General features: G+C 42.4%; 1 protein-coding gene across 5 annotated transcripts in view; it reads left to right on the top strand.

Annotated features, from left to right (window-relative positions):
* The window catches only part of eps8l2 (EPS8 like 2), a 196,187-nt gene extending 176,716 nt beyond the window's left edge, over positions 1-19,471 (top strand). For all 5 annotated transcript variants that reach the window (XM_041198265.1, XM_041198268.1, XM_041198267.1 and 2 more), the window contains 5 exons: positions 6,899-7,030; positions 7,689-7,848; positions 13,148-13,331; positions 15,995-16,127; positions 18,897-19,471. In XM_041198265.1, the coding sequence (XP_041054199.1) occupies positions 6,899-7,030; positions 7,689-7,848; positions 13,148-13,331; positions 15,995-16,127; positions 18,897-18,968 (681 nt within the window). In that variant the 3' untranslated portion in view covers positions 18,969-19,471. The remainder of the gene's footprint in view (positions 1-6,898; positions 7,031-7,688; positions 7,849-13,147; positions 13,332-15,994; positions 16,128-18,896) is intronic.
* Positions 19,472-22,305: the final 2,834 nt, after the last annotated feature.

The raw sequence follows: 22,305 nt of genomic DNA, 5'->3' as shown, positions 1-22,305 counted from the left end.
TAAGTTTGCAGACGACATTAAGGTTGGAGGAGTTGCAGATAGTGAAGAGGATTGTCAAAGGATACAACAGGATATAGATCGGTTGGAGACTTGGGTGGAGAAATGGCAGATGGAGTTTAATCCAGACAAATGTGAGGTAATACATTTTGGAAGGTCTAATATAGGCAGGTATTATACAGTAAATGGCATAACCCTTAAGTGCATTGACGGGCAGAGGGATCTGGGTGTATAGGTCCACAGGTCACTGAAAGTGGCAATGCAGGTGGATAAGGTAATCAGGGAGGTATATGGCATGCTTGCCTTCATTGGCAGGGGTATTGAGTATAAAAGCTGGGAAGTCATGCTGCAGCTGTATAGAACCTTGGTTAGGCCACACTTGGAATATTGCGTGCAGTTCTGGTCGCCACATTACCAGAAGAATATGGAGGCATTGGAGAGGGTGCAGAGGAGGTTTACCAGGATGCTGCCTGGTCTGGAGGTTACTAGCTATGAGGAGAGGTTGGAGAAACTCGGATTGTTCTCACTAGAGCGACGGAGATTGAGGGGTGACTTGATAGAAGTTTACAAAATTATGAGTGGCATGGACAGAGTAGATAGTCAGAAGCTTTTTCCCAGGGTGGAAGAGTCAATTACTGGGGGACATAGATTTAAGGTGAGAGGAGAAAACTATTGAGGAGATATGCGGGGCAAGTTTTTTACGCAGAGGGTAGTGAGTGTCTGGAATTCGCTGCCAGAGGAGGTGGTGGAAGCAGGTACGATAGTGGTGTTTAAGAGACAGCTTGACAAATACATAAATAAGATGGGAATAGAGGGATATGGACCCCGGAAATGCAAAATGTTTTAGTTGACGGGCAATATGATCAGCGCAGGCTTGGAGGGCTGAAGGGCCTGTTCCTGTGCTGTACTTTTCTTTGTCCTAGACAAAGGGAAAACCTGTAGGAGTCTTGGCGAGCAGCTACAGTGCATTTTGTATTTGGTACCCATTGCTGCCACTGTGTGTTGGCAGTGGAGAGAATGAATGTTTAACGTAGTGGATGTGATGCCAATTAAGTGGGATGATTTATCCTGGATGGTGCTGAGCATCTTGAGTGTTATTGGAGCTGCACTCTTCCAGGCAAATGGGGAGTATTGCATTACACTCCTGACTTGTGTCTTGTAGATTGTGGGCAGGCTTTGGGGAATCAGGAGATGAGTTACTTGCCACAGAATTCTCAGCCTCTGACCTGCTTTTGTAGTCACAGTGTTTATATTGCTGGTCCAGTTCAGTTTCTGTCAATGGTAACACCCAGGATGTTGATTGAGTAGACTCATTCTGAAATCAGATGGTGAAATAGGAAATCAGATGCCAATCTTTTACTTAATACTAGACTTACTTACAGAATGCAAAGTCTTTCTCCTCCCTAACCAGCACCCAGTGTCCCAGAAGATTCTCTTTATGCTCTTTTTTTAAAACAAATAAATAAATGATCAACCCTTTAGAAAAGGATACAATAATATTACTGTAACTAAAACAAATAACTTCAAAGGAAACTTATCAAATTAAAATGTAATTTTGGGGTAGGTGAAGATGTATTCAGCAACCTCCCCGCTGCCTGGACCGCTTAATGGCCACCTTGGCAGGGCCAAGAGCAAACCAGTGAGGCAGTCCTCTGACCTGCCCCTCCAAACTCTCTCTTTATGACTTTTTTTATTTCTGGCTGGTGGTGTGTTACATTTCACTCAGGAGGTCTGAGTTGTTGCGGCAACATGCACTTTTATCTGGAGCTATGGATAATGATGGTAGAGGCTCCAATGTTCTTCCCATTACATGGCTGACCAGGAACCTCTCCTACTCTTACTGCCTGACATTGGCATGTGTTGAAAGAATTTACAACTTGATTTCTCAACCTTTTTGGCCACATTATGAACGCACCTTCCTTGGCCATCAAGTCCTGGTGTGGGACACAAACCCAGAGCTTCTGGTTCAGAGGCATGGACACTACCCAATGTGCCATGAGACCTCCATAGGTCTCTCTGTATATCTGTTTTCCATAGCTTGTCCTTTCCTGAAACAGGTCACTAGCTTGAGGGAGCACCAAACCATACCGAGCATGGCAGACCAGGAGTCTCTCACACCCTTACTGCCTACCACGTTGAAAGGATTTGCAGCTTAACAATCAATCTATTTTGAATGCACCTTCCTTGGCCATCAAGTCCTGGGGAGGGAATTGAACCTGGAGCTTCTGGCTCAGAGATAGGGACGTTACCCACTGTGCCACAAGACCTCCATAAGACTCTCTTTATGTTCTTTTGAGTATACAAAATAAATAAATTAACTAATAAATAAATTAACAAGTTAACATTCCCTTAAAGGGGCAAAGTCCCTTTTATATACTCTTTTGAAAGAAACATAAATGAATGAGAAATAAACTGAAAGTCACAATGGGGAAATTTAACTAAGTCAAACATTTAAACGGAACCTTAATAGATCAAATTAAAAGTAGTGTTCCTGGAGCTGATGATGCACTCCAGCCCCCATGGTGCCCACCGGTCACGGAAGGCCTCAAGCATACCAGTGGACACCATGTGCTCTCTCTCCAGAGTCATTCGGCCGCGAACATAGCTGTGGAAGAGGGGCAGGCAGTCAGACTGGATGACCCACTGCCAGATCGGTTAATGACCACCTTGGCCAGGCCCAGGAGCAGGCTTAGAAGGAGGGCCTCCTCCCTCCTCGCCCCCTGCTTCACTGAGCGACCAAAGATCAGAAGCGTGGGGCTGAAGTGCAACGAAATTTGAGGAGCAGCCCCTTCAAATAGCTATAAAGGGGCTGCAACCTCTGGCACTCTATATAAACATAGGAACACGGACTCCCCAATGCCACTGAAAATACAGGTGGCCTAGGAGTCTGTGAACCATCTTAACCTCCTATTGCGTGGAACTGCTGCAACCAACACCCTCCATGCCAAGTCCCCGATGGAAAAAGGGAGGACTCCCATGTACAGTGCTCTCCACCGCACACCCCTGCCACCACCAAATATGGCAAATCCATGTCTGATCATACACACATCAGCGGCATCACTGAGGGGAAGCAGATAGAAACCTCAATAGTCACTCTAAGTTGAGTGGGAAAGTCATAGTGAGGTCGATACTCAACCTGTTTGGCCACATTATCAATGCACCTTGCTTGGCCATCAAGTCATGGGTGGGACTCAAACCCAGAGCTTCTGGCTCAGAGGAAGGGCCACTACTCACTGTGCCTCAAGACCTCCATAAGTCTCTTCATAGTTCACTCAGAGATTCCATGTTGCTGTGACAACATGCATTTTTGCATGCAGATTGTAGTCTGGAGCTGCGGAGAGTGATAGTAGAGGCTCTAACATTCTGTCCATCACATGGGGGCTGATCAGGAATCTCTCCCACTCTTACCACCTGCCACTGGCATATATTGGAAGATTTTACAAGTTGATACTCAACCTGTTTGGCTGCGCTATGAATGCACCTTTCTTGGTATTAAGTCCTGGATTGTGTCTTAAAATGGAGCTTCTGGCTCAGAGGTAGGGACGTTACCCAATGTGCCACAAGCCCTCCATAAAGCTCCCTTTATGTTCTTTTGAGTATACCAAATAAATAAATTAACTAATAAACAAATTAACAAGTTAACAGCCCCTTAAAAGAACAAAGTCTCTTTTTATAGCCTCATTTTAGAAACACAAAACTCAATAAATTAAAAATCAATAAATGCGGGGGTGACAGCCCTCGGTGGGACATTGAAACAAAAGATCAAAATTTTTGATGGGAAACTTGCAAAAATCGAATCCAAATGTCATTTCCAGGGGTGAACCCCAGAAATGATTAAGTTTTGATAATGTTGCTGGCCAGATTGGAATTGGGTTCTTTTCATGAATAAGGTGACCATAATCCCCACTACACTACAGAAACACTGCAAGTCTCTTTTTATATGTGCTCAAAATACTGAATCAATGCCCTTCACCTGTATATCCTTAACTTTAATAATGCAATTAACATATCATTAACACTGGAGTTTAAAAGAATTAGGTGATCTCATTGACACGAAGAATTCTGAGATGTCTTGACAGAGTAATTGCTGAGGGGCCATTTTCCCTGGCTGTGGAGACTAAAACTAGGAGTCATATTCTCAGAATAACGGATCAGGTATTGAGGGCTGAGATAAGAAGGAATTCATTCCTTAGGTTGTCAATCTTTGGAATTTTCTGCCCCAGAGTTGTGGATTATCAAACATTGCATATATTCAAGACTGAGATTGATAAATTTTTAGGCACGAGGGGATTCAGGCAGTATGAGGACAGAGTAAGAAAGTGGAATCAATATAGAGGTTCAGCCATGATCTTATTCAATGGCGGAACAGGCTTGAGGGTCCGTATGGCCTACTCCTGATATCCCTTATGTGGCTTAGTGTCAAAATTTTGTTTTATGATGCTCCCGTCAAAAACCTTTGGACATTTTATTACAATAAAAATACTATAAAATATAAATAGTTGTTATTGTTACTCCTCAAGAATAATGAACAGTTCCCATTCAGAAACAAAAACTGGAAAAACAAGGAGAAGACTGAAACCAGCAAAGAAAAGGAGACAAAATGGGGGTGGAGATGTTAGAGATTATGGTCTGAAATTATTGAACTCAATGGCAGAATTTTCATATGCTGGGCGGGCTCGGCGGGAGTGGGCACGGAGCCATTTTATGAGGGCGAGCCAATTAAGGCCCATTCGGCGTAAGATGCAACCAGTAGCACTCAGCGCATGTGTGCGAAAGAGTAATTCAATCTCTTTGAGGCACGGAGCTGCCTCAGAGAGATTAAATTGATATTAACTTAATTAAATAAATGATTTTAAAGGTTACTTAAACATGCCCCCTCATTTGACTGTGTCACATGAGATGGGGCATGTTTTTATATTTTGGGAAATTTTTTTATTTATGTAATAAAAGCTTTAGGAAACCTCATCCTGCTCATGAATGAGGTTTTCTGAAAAATGCGAAGGCTGCTTGGCCTTTTCGCCTGCCCGCCAACTTTGAAGTTTGATGGGCGGCGTTAACAATTACACGAATTGCTTTTGTAATGGCCTTAATAGGCCGTTTACATATGGCGGGCGCGCAGCTGACTCCGGCATGCTCACCCTGAACGAAATACTGTGGGACTGCGCAATGACGCCGGGATGCACGCCCTACATCATCACATTTCATTTTATGCGTCACCGTATTGGGCCCGCCCTCGCATGCCAACTGAAAAATTCTGCCCAATGTTGAGTCCAGAAGGCCGTGTAGTGCCAAATCAAAAAATGAGGTGCTGTTCCTCAAGATTACGTTGAGCTTCACTGGAACATAGCAGTAGGCCAAAGATGGACAGCAAGGTAGAGAATTAAAATGACTGGCCCCTCAGGGTCAAGCTGGCAGGCTGAACGGAGGTGCTCCACAAACTCGCTGCCCCCCACTGTAGAGGAGACTGCATTGTGGGCAGCGAATACAATATACTAATTTGAAAGAAGCATGTGTAAATTGTTGCTTCACCTGGAAGGAATGTTTTGGGTCTTGAACAGAGAGACAGGAAGTAAAAGGCCTGGTGTAACATTCCTATGCTTACATGGAAAGGTGCCATGAGAAGGAGACAGGGTGTTGAGAGTGATAGAGGAGTGGACCAGGGTATTTCAGATTGAATGGTCCCTTCAGAATTCTAAAAGGAGAGGAGAGGAAACGATGTGTTTGATGATGGCATCACACTGGAGCAGGCATTAGTATCCATGCAGGAACTGAATCTAACCTGGGAAACAGTAAATAATGGCACATCATGGAAGAGTGTGGGCTCCATGGTTTTTGGAAGCTGTACTGGAGGCCTTGGTGGGGGAGGTGGAAAGTACAAGAGGTCTTGTATCCACACAAATCCAGGAGGCCTTCCAGAAACATGCTCAAAAGACAGTGCTAGCAGATAGCCATGAGGGTCACCACCAGGACTCAAGCCCTGAGAAAATAGGTGCAGTACCACAAGAAGTTCAATGATCTCACATTAGTAGTCAAGGTCAATAAATACATCTTCAAATGCTATATTCTGCCAACTGCACCGTTAGCCTCAGATACTGCTCAAATTACCACAACCCCATTTTCGTATACCAACAATCTCCATGAGCCAGCCTTGTTACATGCTAATATTTATAGGCTTCATCTCACCCTCACACTCTTAGCACTGTTAAAAGCCTGACAAGGATATTTCACACTGCCAACTATTCAACAATGAATTTAAAGGACAACAGTATTCTCGTGGAGAGAATTTTCTCCCCATCGGGTGGACCGATTGGGAGCGGGCGTGGAGTCGATCGTCATTTTACGCGGGCGGACCAATTAAGGCCCACCCAGCATGACGTGTGCCCGGTAGCGCTCAGTGCTACCTGTGCGGGCGGAGGGGAGGAGGGAGAATTGGGATCTGCACTCTTTGGCGCATTTATGCGAAAGAGCGCAGAAATCTCCCTGAGGCATGGAGCTACCTCAGTGCAGTTGTAAAGTTGTAAAAAAAAAGAAAAAAGAAAATTATTCAGACATGTTTATGAATTTTGATAATTTTTATTTCATTAACAAATCCAGCAAATTGAATCAATGGAGGAACCATCAGTTAAGATGCCCGGATCATTAGAGTGCTGCCCTCTCATCAAAACCAACTACAGTTCTTTCTACCTGTAATAGCTGTCCGTCCCTATAAGCTGCTGGATGTTGACCCCTTGCTGGAGTTTTCCCAGCTTCCAGAACAGAGAGTTCCCACATACATGCAGCAGCCCACCTAAACATGTAGATTCTAGGGAAATTCACCAGGTTAAACACAGGACCAGTCAACAAGAAACTCTGGCTATTCCAAATTCTCTAACAATCTAAACTCCTTATGCTCTCCCTGCAGGTGGTAGAAGATAATAAGCAGTGGTGGAAGCTGAAGAGCAAATTTGGAGAGGTTGGCTATGTCCCATTTAACATGCTGAGTGTCGTAAATTTAGATGCTATCCCTAGCCAGTCTGATCGCCCTTACAGCCAGGTAAGTGAACTGCACAAGGTCAAAACTTGCAGGTTGAACATATTTAATGCTGTTCATTGTTATCTAGCTGCTGTGATCTGTAGATTGCCTTCTACACCAGTCATCTTGATCAATAATGAAAACTGTAATGTTAAATGGATTATTAGCTTCATTTGGTTTATTTAAGGGGTCAGTGAGAAATTTCAAAGAGTAATACATTTTATATTTCTCCTTAGTACTCTCTAAAAAGTACAGAGATTTTCAAGGATAAGGCACTTTGCCTAAATACCTGCTCTAGCAACTCTCCCAGAGATTAGTGATAGCATTAAGATGTGTCATGGCAATTGCCTAATGAGTATGTGCCTACTGATTTTGTTGTGGACTATTATTTGTGGAGTGCTAAATTTAGTTGGGGTTTAGCTTGTCCTATCTGTCACTTTTCATATAAGATTTGTTTGGGAGGTGGAATCCACGATAGAACAAATTATAAAGGGAATTTGGGAGAATCGAGTCTGGAGGACCTGATACCCTTTGTTTCACGCTTTCCTCATGCATTGTGATGGCACAGGAAAATCCTGTATTTGGCAACCTGTTATTCTGCTACCTCATCTCATGGCAAAATGCTCCAGGTAACTTATTATAAGAAATTAGTAATTCATCAACAATTATTTTTTTTTAGAGTGGTCAACGGTACAAAGGAGACTTGAGTCCAAGAGGGACAGGACCAAATATCTCAGGTTACATTCCACCTGGATCCTTTACTGGCCCTAGTCACGCGAGACATGGAAGCTATGAGCTACCGGGACTACCAAACAGGCCCTACTCAAGGGATAAGGACCGTAAGTAAACGAAAATGGATCAATCAAAGTCTAAATTTATAGGAAAACCATGTCCTAATATAACTATCGTGAAACAGCTTACCGCATTTATTATTAAAGAGGAAGCTCTACTTATTAGTTCCCTTTTCACAGAGAAACCTACTTTGCCTACAACCTTAGTGATTGTTGAATGTAACAAGGCTGATGTTCTGGGTGTGTGCTGCTTTTTCTACTTTGTCAACTCCCATCTGAATAAGCAAACAATACATAATTGGTCCACTGCCAGTAAATGGGGAAAATGGTTTGGATGCCAAGATGGTTGTTTCATGATAAGCCATGTGGTTAAATAACAAAAGAGGGTCCTTTTTTCGCTTGAATCCACTGTGGCTATTCCACCTGTGAGATTTACTTTTAACCTGATTACTTTAACAGATTCATTCACAGCCACAGCATTGAGATAAGAAAGCCTGTCTGAGTTTAGGGCCCATTTGCAACAAAAGACTATCATGTGCTTAAATAATAATTTGAGGCTGAGCGCTTAATTACCTCCCAGAAGTAAGTCTTGATAAATATAATACAACACTATTAGAATAGCTATTGTGTTGCCACTAAAAAGGAACAGTAAACTGGGAGCAGAAAATCACACAAGGCATGCATAGATTAACATAGGAACAGAGGACTTGGGATCAGGAGTAGGCAATTCAGCCCTTCAAGCCTGCTCTACCATTCTATAAGATGATGGCTGATCTGGCTGTGATCTCAACTGCACTTTTGTGTCTGCCTCTCATAACCTTTGACTCCCTTGCCTATCAAAAATCTAACTCTGCCTTGAACTTACCCATTGAATTTCTGGGGAAGGGAATTCCACAGACTAACAACCTCTGAGAGAAAATATTTCTCTCCATCTCAGTCTTAAGAGGGAGACCTCTTATTCATAAACTGTGTTGCCTGATTCTAATCTCACCCACCAGTGGAAACATCCTCCCAGTATCTACCCTATCAGGTCTCCTCAGGATCTTATATGTTTCAATATGATCACCTCTCATTCTTCAAAACTCCAATGGGTATAGGCCCAACCTGTTCAACCTTTCTTCCTAGCATAAACCCTTCATCCCAGGAACCAGTTGAGTGAACCTTCTCTGTACTGTTAATGCAATTACATCCTTTTTCAAATAAGAAGGCCAAAACTGTACACAGTATTCCAGATGTGGTCACATCAATGCCCTGTACAGCCTCAGTAAAATTTCCCCACATTTACATTCCATTCCCCTTGCAATAAATGCCAACATTCCGTTTACCTTCCTAATCACTTGCTATACCTGTGGCTGTACAGGACATTGATGTGACCACGTGACCTTTGTGGTTCATGTACCAGGGCACCCAGATCCCTCTGTATCACTGAGTTCCGCAATCTCTCTCCATTTAAATAGTATACTGCTTTTAAATTCTTCCTGCCAAAGTGGACACGTTTACATTTTCCCATGTTGTACTCCATCTGCCAATTTTTTGCCCACTCACTTAATCTATCTATGTCCCTTTGCAGACACTCTGCCTCCTCGTGACAAATTACTTTGCTACCTATCTATTTGTCACTGGCAAATTTAGTTACCACAGATTCGGTCCGTTCATCTAAATCATTGATGTAGATTGTAAGTAGTTGAGGCCCCAGCACTGGTCCCTATGGCACTCTACTAGTTACAGCTTGCCATCCTGAAAAAGACCCATTTATCCCTACTCTCTGCTTCCTCTTGGCTAACCAATCCTTTATTTATGCTAATGTTACCCCCCTACACCACGTGCTCCTACTTTGTGTAGTAACTTTTGATATGGCACCTTATTAACTGCCTTTCGGAAATCTAAGTGCGCCACATCTGCAGGTTACCCTTTATCCACCTTGCTTCTTACTTTCTCAAAAAGCTCTAATAATTTAGTTAAACACAATTTCCCTTTCACGAAGCCATGTTGACCCTGCCTAATCACATTATGGTTTTCTGAGTATCCTGCTATAATAATCTTAAATAATGGATTCTAGCACTTTCTCTATGGTGTTAGGTTAACTGGCTTGTAGTTTCCTGCTTTCTTTCTCCCCCCCTTTCTTGAACATTACATTACATTAACTATTTTCAATCCACTCCCTTCCAGAATCTAAGGAATGTTGAAAGATTATAACCAGTGCCTCCACTATCCTTGCAGCTACTTCTTTAAGACTCTAGGATGCAGGTCATCTGGTCCTGGGGACTTGTCAGCCTTTAGGTTTAATAGTTTTCCAGGCACCTTTTCCCTAGTGATGGTGATTGTTTTAAGTTCCTCCCTCCTGTTCACCTTTTGATTTTCAAGGGCAAAATTTTCCCCCCGTTGGGGTGGAAGTGCGGGAGCGGGCGTGGGCGGGGGGGGGGTATGCCGCCATTTTTCGTGGGCGGGCCAACTAAGGCCCGCCCAGCGTGACGTCCGCATGGAAGCGCTATGCGCTCCCTGTGCAGGCAGGGGGTGGGGAATGGCAAATGTGGAAGTGCGCTCTTTCGTGCGAAGGAGTGCTCCAATCTCCCTGAGACTAAATGCTGCCTCAGGGAGATCGGTTCCCAAAGGAAAAAAGTTTATCTTTCGAAAATTTCATTAACCATCCATATCCCCTATGTGACATTGTCACAAGAGTTGGGATATGGACATTAAAGTAAAAGTTAATCTTAACTTTTTAATTCAGTCGTGAAACCTCATCCCGCCCGTGAATGAGGTTTCATGCTTTATCAGGTGGCTGCCAGCACTCCCGACCTGCCCACCAACCTTAAGGTTTGACGGGCAGGTCCACTAATTGCTTTAATTGCTTTTTGAATGGCCTCAATAGGCCGTTGACAGGTCAGCAGGTGCACAGCTGACTCAGCTGCACCTCCACCGATCTGAAAATCAAATGGCAGGGGATGACGTTGGGAATTCCGTCTGATGTCATTTCGTGTCATTTTACGTCGGAGAGTGGGCCCTGCCCCCGCTCGTTGGTGGGAAAATTCTTGCTCAAGCATCTTTGGAAAGTTTTCTAAGTCCCTTACAGTGAAGACAGACACAAAATACTGCTCAGCGCCTCCGCCATTTCCTTGTTTTCCATTATCAATTCCAGATTGGCCAGGACCAACACTAGCTATAGTTACTCTTTTCCTATTTAAATACTTGTCGAAACTCTTCCTAGCTGTTTTTTATATTAGCAGCTAGCTTTCTCTCATACTCAACTTTCTCCCTCTTTATTTTTTTAGTCATTTAGATTAAGTGAAAGGACATGACTGTGGCAAATGGAATTCAATATGTGGAAATGTGAGTCAATCCTCTTTGCTACAAGAAAGACAAATCAGAGTATTTTCTTAACTAGAAACTGTGGAGGAGCAAAAGGATTTGGGTGTCTATGTACACAAATCGCTAAAAGCTAGTAGACTGGTAGAAAAAAGCAATCAAAAATGCTAATGGAATGTTGGTCTTTATCTTAAGGGGGCAGGATTACAAAGGAAAAGATATTAGGATTAAATTATATATGGTGCCTTGGTCAGACTTAATCTAGAATGCTGCATTCACTTCTGGGCAGAATGGTAATATTGGTCTTGGAAAGAATGTAGGGCAGATTTACCAGAATTATACAGGGCTTAAAAGGTTAAATTATGAGGACAGGCTGCACAAGCTTGACTTCTAAAATAATGAGGGATCATCTAAACAAAGTGGAAAAGGATTTGATGGGGTAGGTGCTGAGAAACTACTTCCTCTGGTGAGGGAATCCAGAACGAGTGGTTATAATGCTAAAGTTAGAGCCAAATCAGGAGTGAAACCAGCAAGCATTCTTTTACACTAAGAATAATAGAAATCTACTACTCCCAGGAGGCTATGGATGCTAGATCAGTTAAGACAGTGATGATTGAGAAGGACAGCTATATTTGGTAAGGATACTAATGAACATAGAGTAAGGATGGGTAAATGAAATTGAGGTGCAGATTAGCTACAACCTGACTGAATAGCAAAACAGGCTCAAAGAGCTGAATGATTCACTCCTATTCCTGTATTCCTTCTAAGCTTCTTGCTAAAGCTATCTGGAAATTGTTAACATACAAAATGGACAGCAAAGGTATCATTTCATGACTTTATGCATCTGACGGGGAAATTTATCCACTGCAAGCACCTATGTAAAATTTGTGTGCACCTTTAACTTAATGGTTGCAAAATTATGTGCTGCACTGGTCTGAATTTCTAAAATGTCCTACCAGGGTTCAAGGTTCTCTACTCGAAATGCAAAGTTAAAAAATCTAATTTTCAATTATTTTGCTCACTCATTTTAATATCTAATCATTTTTGTCAACATTACGACACCTCTGCCATGTTGCTGTACTATCCTCCCCGTTACTCTTCTGTTCTTATACTCAATCTGCACTTGTACCCTGCCCCTACATGTTTCTATCCTATCTGTGCACTGTTCAGGTGTGATGCTCCCTGTAGTTGAATTATCTACCAACACTCACTGTCAGGGATCATATTTAAAGAATGGTCACTTGTGCAGGTATCACCAATGCTCATGAGATTGTACTCTAGGAAAGAGATAGTGCCAAAGGCAGAAAGGGGGTGAAAAAAATGGCCAGGAAACTAGTGTTTCTCTGGGCTGAAAGATTCAACTACAGGAGGTGGTTGACTCCCAAGGGAGATCCATTGAGAAAAGATAATGAGGCTTTATGTCACCATGGTCTCAAAAACAATCCTTTGCTTTTCAATGATTTTGAGTGTCTTGGTCTTTGGCATGATGTCAGTCTGTAGCACTTCATCAATAAGTCACATGAGACCATTAATGAGTGAAGCAAAAATGGCAATGTTCTGTTTAGCTGTCTAAATTTAATAAACCAAATACACATTGGGAGCAGTGGTTTAAAGATATATGTGCTACCGCTGTCAGGACTCATTACTATATCGATTATAGGTTTTAAATCATAGGCTGGAATTTTCCAGCCGCCTCACTCCCCACCCCTGTGGGTCCCCTCGTGGTGGGGCTGGCGAGGCACTGTTCATATCGGTGGGACTGGAAGATCCCACCAGCATGAGGGCCGGAAAATGCAGGCCATAGAGACATAATAGCACCAAAGGAAGCCATTTGACTCATCGAGTCCATGCTGGCTCTCTGTAGAATAATCCAGTTGATCCCATTCCCCCACTTGATCCCCTTAGCACCTATTCACTCTGTTCCTCAGGAAGCCAGGAGTTGTGGCAGTTTAAAGAGATTTAGGAGTACATGTATGAAAAGCAATTGCTGCTTGAAAAGCAATTTAAAAAACAGAATTGTGTTGGTTTCATTGTTTTGAAACAGATATAATGACGCAGATGGATGAAGTGAATGATGAGCTCTTACATTTAATTACCACTAACAAAACAAAACCGCCCTCACGCAATTTCATGGTCCCAAAGCAATCATCAATTCAAATACCGCTAAGTTATGAATCCAGCGCAGATGATGTCAAATCCTGGTTGGAGGCAAAAAGCTTCAGCAAATCGTAAGTAATGCTGCACAGGCTCGAACATAACATACAAACATGCAAAGTGGACAGGAGAAGACCAACTAATCCATCCTACTGCATTAACCTCCACACACACATCAGCCCCACCAAGCATAGAGTGTGTTGGCACCATCCATGTGGTCAGCTTCCATGAGGAAATAAGAGAAGTGACATTGGTAAATAAGCGAATAATAATCTACAAATCCTAGACTGAAAACAATCAGTCAGGGCCACCTGGGAAAACAAAATCCAGGTCCTTGTGCCTATTCTTGAAAAAATTATATTATTGGGCATTTAGCTTTTTTCTAATGAGTGCATTGTATATTTCCAGTATAAACCTTTTTGATTAAATCAAAAAGCACAAATGCTTACTGTTTATACGATGTTCCACTGTCCACATTTTTAACAGAGGCATTAATCCATTTATATGAAGTGGGTGGCAGAGGGTACCATACACAAGTGTTAAACATGGATGGTAATTTCTAGCCGCCTGTTTTATCGTTCTTAGACAGAAAACAGAAACATAAAGTAATATTTGAGTTTAATCAGTTGGAAGGTGTGGGTCAAGTATGGAGGCGAGGAAGTGTAGGCAGTTTACCATCACGCTCACTGGTCACTTTCCGAGAGGCAAAATGAAGGTTGGCAGTGCCAATTAAGGGAATTAAATGACCTATTAAGGCCTATTGTCAGAGGCCAATTCCGTCACAGGACATCGCTGCAGGAGTTCCTCAGGGTAGTATCCTCAGCTCAACCACTGCATTGTTTCATCAATGACTTTCCCTCCATCATAAGGTCAGAAGTAGGGATTCGTTATTCCTCAGATACTGAAGAGTCCATGTTCATATGCAGCAAGACCTGGGCAATTTTCAGGCTTGAATTGATTTGGCAAGTAGCATTCGTGCCACACAAGTGCCAGGCAATGACCATCTCCAACAAGGGAGAATCCAACCATCTCCCCTTGACATTCAATGGCATTACCATTGCTGAATCCCTCACTCTCAATATCCTGGGGGTTATCATTGACCAGAAACTGAATTGGACCGGCCATATAAATACTATGGCTACAAGAGCAGGTCAGAGGCTGGGAATTCTGCAGCAAATAACTCACTTCCTGACTCCCCAAAGCCTGCCCGCCATCTACAAGGCACAAGTCGGGAGTGTTATGGAATACCCTCCACTTGCCTGGATGAGTGCAGCTCCAACAACACTCAAGAAGCTCAACACGATCCAGGACAAAACAGGTCGTTTGATACGCATCCCACCCACCACCTTAAACATTCACTCCCTCCATGACCAACACAGCAGTGTGCACCATCTATAAGATGCACTACAGCAACTCACCAAGACTTCTTCGACAGCACCTTCCAAACCTGTGACCTCCGCCACCTAGAAGGACAAGGGCAGCAGCTGCATGGGAACACCACCACCTGCAGGTTCCCTCCAAGCCGCACATCATCCTGACTTAGAACTATATTGCTGTTCCTTCACTGTCGCTGGGTCAAAATCCTGGAACTCCCTCCCTAACAGTACCGTGGATGTTCCTACACCACAGGGACTGCAGCAGTTCAAGAAGGCTGCTCACCACCACCTTCTCAAGGGCAATTAGGGATGGACAATAAGTGTTGGCCTAGCCAGTGACCCCCGCATCCCATGAATGAATAAAACAAAACTTGGATTTACCAGCCAGCCTGTGAATCCCCCCAGAGTGTTGAGGGCGAGGCCAGCAGTCTGGAGGTTGCCTCCCAACAACAGACTGGTCCAGAAAGGTTATGAGGCCTTCCCCCGTCTGCCTGGATGCAAGTGCATCGCAGTTTCCTGTGGAGGGGCTCGTAATCCACAATGGTGACCCATTTGCTTTGGCTTTTTAAATTTAAAAGTTTAAAATTTGGAAAGACAGTTCCTCAGGATGAAGGTGCCCTCTTTCTCTCTTATTCGAACTGCAGATTGTAGCTTGTTTATAGCTGAGAGGAGGTCTCCTACTGGCCCTCCAGCTTCATGAGCCCAGTAAGCCTGCCCTCAGGCCACTAATGGGCCAAATTGGGGTAGATCACAGCCTGTTGACTGTTTCCCATACACTGAGGGGTTGTGACTCCCAAGTTGACCCTGATGTCTGGGTTGCAACCAAAACCCAAAATCCTATCCTTTGCTTTATGATTGTAGGATCATGGTTGGTTTCAGTTCACAAATTAGCTGAAATATTTGGACTTTGAGTTCCAATGAAATAAATTAGAATTAGAAATTGTGCAGTTGTATCTACTTTATTTAAATATGTGTCACTATTTCAGAAGAAAATATTTTTGTCTGGAATGGTCAAATTGCAGTAGATTCTAAATTGCATGCAGATGCAGCAATAAGTTGTCAAAATCAAAACATTTTGGGAAGAGAATATCCCCAGATATTTCACACCACTGCGCCCCCCCAACCCCTGGAAAATAAATTTTATGCCATCAGTACTTTTGTAATGTAATACGGTGTAATGTACCATGACATGGCATGATACATGATAGACGTAATGTGAAATAACGTAATGAAACATGGCACAATATAGCCATCGTTCTCCCTGACTCATTTCTAGTCTTGGTGTGCTTTGAACTGTAGACCCAGATTTTTCACTGTACGGGAAGTATACAGATCTCTTTATTCTGAACTGTTTTTAACAGGACAGTGGGTGGCCTGGGCATATTGACAGGAGCACAGATATTTTCCCTTAATAAAGAAGAACTGAAGATGGTGTGTGGAGAGGAAGGCGCTCGTGTGTACAGTCTAATCCAAGTACAGAAGGTAGAGCTAGATGTAAGTAATAATATGACACTTTCTACTAATGCCATTTCTTTTTATATCTTTTGTGACCCAGCTGACATACAGCAAAAGATATACAAGGCAGAATTTTCTTCCACCTTTCTGCCAGATTTGTGGAGGTACTGGGTGGAAGCATTTCTGAAAATGAAATGATGACCTGCTGCATTGCACCTTGTTTTTGCCTGGGACATACTTTCTGGCATCAGTCCTCTTGGTGCTGGAGGTACCCATTTAAATATTGGTTAGTGCGTTTAAAGGAGGCAAAGTGTACTTCAACCCATAAGACCAAAAATCTTCAACTCCACTTTCCTGCCTTTTCCCCATAACCCTTGATTCCCTGACTGATTAAAAATCTATCTGTCTCAGCCTTGAATACACTTTACAACCCAGCCTCTATGGTAGAGAATTCCACAGATTCACTACCCTCTGAGAGAAGAAATTCCTCCTCATCTCTGTCTTAAATGGGCGACCCCTTAATCTAAGATTATGCCCTCTGGTGCTAGACTCTCCCACAAGGGGAAATAACCTCTCAGCATCTACCTGTCAAGCCCCTAAGAATCTTACATGTTTCAATAGGGTTGCCTCTCATTCTTAAATCCAATGAGTACAGGCCCAACCGACTCAACCTCTCCTCATAAGAAAATCCCTCCATACATGGGATCAACCTAGTTAACATTCTCTGGACTACCTCTAATACCTGTATATCTTTCCTTAGATAAGGGGATGAAAACTGTTCACAGTATTCCAAGTGTGGTCTAACTAGTGCCTTGTATAGTTTTAGCAAGACTTCCCTACTTTTGCACTCAATTCCCTTTCAAATAAAGGCCAACATCCCATTTGCCTTCCCCATTACCTGGTAAACTTGTATGTTAGCTTTTTGTGATTCATGCACAAGGACCCCCAAATCCCTCCGTGCTGCAGCTTTTTGCAGTCCTTCTCCATTTGAATAACATTTAGCTCCTCTATTCTTCCTGCCAAAGTGCATAACCTCACATTTTCCCAAATCATATTCCATCTGCCAAGTTTTTGCCCACTCGCTTAACCTATTTCCCTCTATATGTGTCATCCTCACCACATGTCTTCCCACCTATTTTTGTGTCACCCACAAACTTAGCTAAAGTACATTTATTTCCCTCACCCAGGTCATTTATATATCTTGTAAATAATTGTGGCTCCAGCACTGATCCCTGTGGCACTCCACTAGTTACAGGTTGCCATCCTGAAAATGCCCCCCTTATCCCAACTGTCTGTTTTCTATTAGTTAGCCAATCCTCTTTCCATTCCAAAATACACCAACACCATGGGCTCTTACCTTATTAAGTAGTTTTAAGTGCAGTACGTTATCGAATGCCTTTTGGAAATCCAAATTTATTACATCTACTGTTTCCCCTTTACCTATCCTGCTTGTTACCACCTCAAAGAACTCTAATAGATTTGTCAGACATGATTTCTCTTTCATGGAGCTATGCTGACTCTGCTTGATTATGTTATGTATTTCTAAATGCTCTGCTGTTATATCCTTAATAATAGACTCTAACATTTTCCCAAAGACAGATGTTAAGCTAACTGGCCTATAGTTACCTGTTTTTTGTCCCCCTCCCTTTTTGAATAAGGTGTTACATTGGTGGTTTTCCAATCCTCTGGGACTTTTCCAGAATCTAAAGATTCTTGGAAGATTACTACCAGTGCACCCATTATCTCTGCATCTGTTTCCTTTAATATCCTAGGATGCAACACATCAGGTCCAGGGGATGTATCGGCCTTTAGCCCCATTAGTTTCCCTAGTACTTTTTCTCTAGTGACAGTTATTGTATTTATTTCAATCCCCCCCACAACCCCGCCATTCTCCCACCTTTTACCCCTTATTTAGTATTTTGGAATGCTATTAGTGTCTTCTACTGTGAAGACCGATGCAAAGTTTTTATTCAGCTCCTCTGCCATTTCCTGGTTCCCCATTATTATTTCTCCAGCCTCATTCTCAAAGGGGCCTATGTTTACTTCGGCCGCTCTCTTCCTTTTTATATATTTAAAGAAGCTCTTACTGTCTGTTTTTATATGTCTTCCTAGTTTACCCTCAACATTTATTTTCTCCCTCTTTATTATTTTTTGGTCATCTTTTATTGGCTTTTAAAACATTCCCAATCCTCTGGCTTACCACTAATCTTTGCCACTTTGTATGTTTTCTCTTTCAATTTGATACTATCCTTATATCACATTGTACTTGAATAATTCACGTAGTTTATATATAGAATAACGGACACCTGGAATAACTTACAGATTGAAATCAAAATTAAGTGTTTTAGTGATCCATATAATGGATTTCTAACAACGTTTACCAGTCAATAATCCCATTAAAGGTTTCAGCTGCTCACACACAAACTTTAGGGTATTACATGGGCTAGCTCACATCCAATTATTTGGAAAGGAAATCCCTAATAGTAGTGTTTCCATCCATAGACTCTGCTGGTCTCTATCTGATTACAGTATTTCAATCAAAGCAGAAGAACTGCTTTCAACTCTCTTTTGCTCCTCAACTGCGCTATCACTAGTTATCAGACTAATTCAGATGGACCTAGAGCTGATGGGGACACGTGACTCTGCAAAGGTTTCTGGTGGCTCAGTGTGCAGAATTACTAAACCAATACTGTATCGTCTCAATGCCATATAATTTCTAGGCTATATAATTTCACACAACAATAATTGTGGTTAAAAAAGAGATAAATTGGTAGCTTTATTCTCCCCTTTTTATATTCTAATTCTTAGAAACATCGAGGTGATACAGAGCTAGAAGAAATCATGAAACGAAGACAGGAGAGGATCGATTCCAGTCAATAAAATTTCACTGCAGTTTGCTTTGCGATTGGACAATAAGACGGATAAATTAAACATGTATAAATGGAAGGGTGGGGTCTCTTTTACAGAATTAATAACAATTATTGATTGTTTTGTGGATTTTACTCCTATTGTTTCTAAAGAAAACTTCTATTCAGGATCTGCATGGCTTTCAGTCTTGTAGTTGGCATGAAGTATTAATATGCACACTATATACATATAGAAATATACATATATGTATATATGTATGTAGCTATAGTAGTGGATGTTGTGGAGCATTGTTGCCAAAACCTGAAGCCAAGTGAACACAGTATAAATGTAATTTGCTAAATATTAGTAGAATGGCAGAATGATAATCCCGCAGCCAGATCCTGACTTATACAGATAAGCTGAGAAACTGCTGTAGGCAATATTAATGGACAAATTCTGACTGTGATCATGTAATGTTCCTTTGCCTGCACTTTTACTGGAGACTGTAAAATAAATGGGTTGCAACTCTGCTAAAATATGGAATATAATTCAAATTATAAACATTTGTCCCATAATATCTGCAGCAGTAATTTCTAGCAATAATGTCGTTAATATGGTTAAGGAATCTTATTAATTATTGCTGCACTAATATACAAATTCTGCTGTTTAAGACTTACACAAAATGTAAAATAGGGGAAAGTAAATGTTTTGGTACTTGCAAATAATAATGGTCCTCCTATTCTAGATTTATTTTTGATTGTGCTTTTTAAGTGAACATAAATCTTAGTGTATTTATGTAGTGTAAATCTTCTCATAGCCAACAGGCACCCATATATTACTGTCACAAGATCACATTCAACAGACACCGTACATTACTGACACAAGAGCTGGACTTTCTATTTGGGGTGGGAACCCCAACATCAGGATCAAACGTAGACCCTGACCTGCAACTTGTCGGGAGTTGCCATCCAACAAGATTTGTGGAAAGCTGGTCAATTAGTGGCCAGGGGCCTGCAACTTAGATGGAGGGTGACCTCCTGCAGCTGGAGGATGAATTTAATATGAAAACCCCTCCACTGGACAGCCAGCAATAACTGCTTTGGTCCAACAGCCATCTCTGGTGGAAGGAGGGGATCCCTAGTTGGACGAAATGATATCCCTGTCCCAGGCTCCTGCTTGGAGGCTGCCACCTCTCACAGGCCATGTTTTGGCCGCAGTGTGGGGTCTCACCTGCCAATTAGAAAACACTAGTTTGAACAGGAAATTAATTGCCTTAGTTGGCTACCCACCACTTACCAGAAGGTAGACCACCTGCCCCTGACTCGACCTTCGCAAAAATGGCTCAAGAATGGTATAGTGTAGGTAAACCGGCATGGCGGCCAACAATGCGAATTTCCAAGCCCCGCCCACCTCCAGCCTTACTCCATCAGCCTTTGAAACTCCTGCCCAAAGTCCACTGCTACAGATACCCACACAATATTAGCACAATGTCTGCATCCAACAGACAAACATTATTGAGGTAAATATTCATATACCTATCATGCTAACGTAGGGGAGAATTTTCTCCCCATCAGGGAGGTTGGGCGGCAGCAGGCGGGTGCACAGCCAATCACCACCCATGATCGGCTACGTGCCGCCATTTTATGCAGGCGGACCAATTAAGGTCCATCCAGTGTGACACACACCCGGACAATGAGTGCTCCCTGTGTGGGCGGGGGGAGTAGGCTGAGTCAGGGCCTGCGTGCTTTCAGGAATGCGCATCATTTTTCGCATCGGCGAGCAGGCCCCACCCCAGCTTGCCGAGCCGAAGATCCTAGCCATAGCGTCCATAGTCAATGTATCTTAACTGGCACGCTTATAATAATTAACAATGGATCCACATCCAACAGGCAGTCATATAGAACTCTCATAAGTACATCATCCAAAAGCTGCTCATACAGTTTGACCCAACGAACAAGTTCACATGCACACATTAGAATTGACGTAAGGTCCACAGTCAACAAATATATGTATGAAACATATATGTATTCACAGCCAACAGGCACCCATATCATACTACCACAGGTCAACAGCCGCCCATGCAGGAGCTCTAGTCTTGCACATATCATACAGCACTGATTGTGGACCCCTAAGTAATAGGTATTAATACAATATTGGCATGTAACTCACAACCAGAAGCCACACCCCGCTGATAGGAATAAACTCATGGAAAGAGGCATCGGTACTAATACACAGATTTAGCAGTAAGAGAATTAGATTCCAAAATATGTCCTTCCAAAGATTATTTTGACATGATTCTGACTTAAAATTAACATCAGGCATGAGGACTGTGCCTAACCAATTAGAATTAGGATAGAATTGCATCTGTTTGCAAATGTTAGCAAATCATTCGGCGTCAATACGAAGAAAGTTTCCTCACTTCAAGTCATATTTTTTGAGTCTCCTTTTACATCCGGGATCCAGGTTCAAACAGAGGTTAAAATTTTTGTTTGAAAGGATAATAAGTGAATGAGTTTGAGAAGTTGCTAATCCATTTCCATTGAACGTGAGACAGCAGTACAAATCTGGCTGTAAGTTTTCACACTTAAGTTGCTCCCAATCGGAGGGCAGTGTTATAAAAATTGAAAGTAATACACTGCTAAGAGTGTACACAATGTTTTTGCAGTACTGCAGCGGAACTTTGTTACATTCCTGTCTCATAATATTTTGCTATGCAGTGTTTGCTGCTGATGCTGGATGACAGTGGGATTATTTCTCATTTCCAGGTCTAAAATCTCTTACCTTAATTACATGATCCAATATATATATAATTTCTCAAATAATCTATACTCCAGTATCTAATGGAACATAACAACAGTATTATTCTTGAGTTTTTATATTTACCCACATTTTTCCTCTCCTCTCCTGAAGGTTTTACTGGGAAATCATTCAACACACGCCAGCTATTTTCTGTTCCCTCACCCACATGTCAATCTGAAATTGGATGGCATCTAGGCAGAAAATTTGCAGGGTGAGGCCCACCTCATTTCACGGGCCAGGAGTTCCCCCCTCCCTCTTCCCTTAGCTGCTATTTGGTCCCCTCCTGCTTGCAATGTCTGAATGTGGCAATACATCCCTGCAGGAGGCAGTAATAGGACTGGATTCCTAACAGAGGAGGAAGGCCTTGTAGAAGCCCTCAGTTTGGCACCTGCTGATTTACCTGTGGGGTCCTCAGTTTCTACTAAGGCCTACATGTCTGCATCACCATCAGTTTTCAGGACTCTTGTTTCCTCTTAACTCTGTTTGCACTCCTTCAAATGCTGCAGCCACATTCACACTGACACTCTGCTAATATTTCCTCCTGTCCACTGGTGGGCACTGTCTTCACAGT

This window comes from Carcharodon carcharias, chromosome 10 (genome assembly GCF_017639515.1).
Source record: "Carcharodon carcharias isolate sCarCar2 chromosome 10, sCarCar2.pri, whole genome shotgun sequence".
NCBI lineage: Eukaryota > Metazoa > Chordata > Chondrichthyes > Lamniformes > Lamnidae > Carcharodon > Carcharodon carcharias.
Note: the sequence above shows the minus strand (reverse complement) of the source record. Positions and strands in the feature narration are given on the sequence as shown.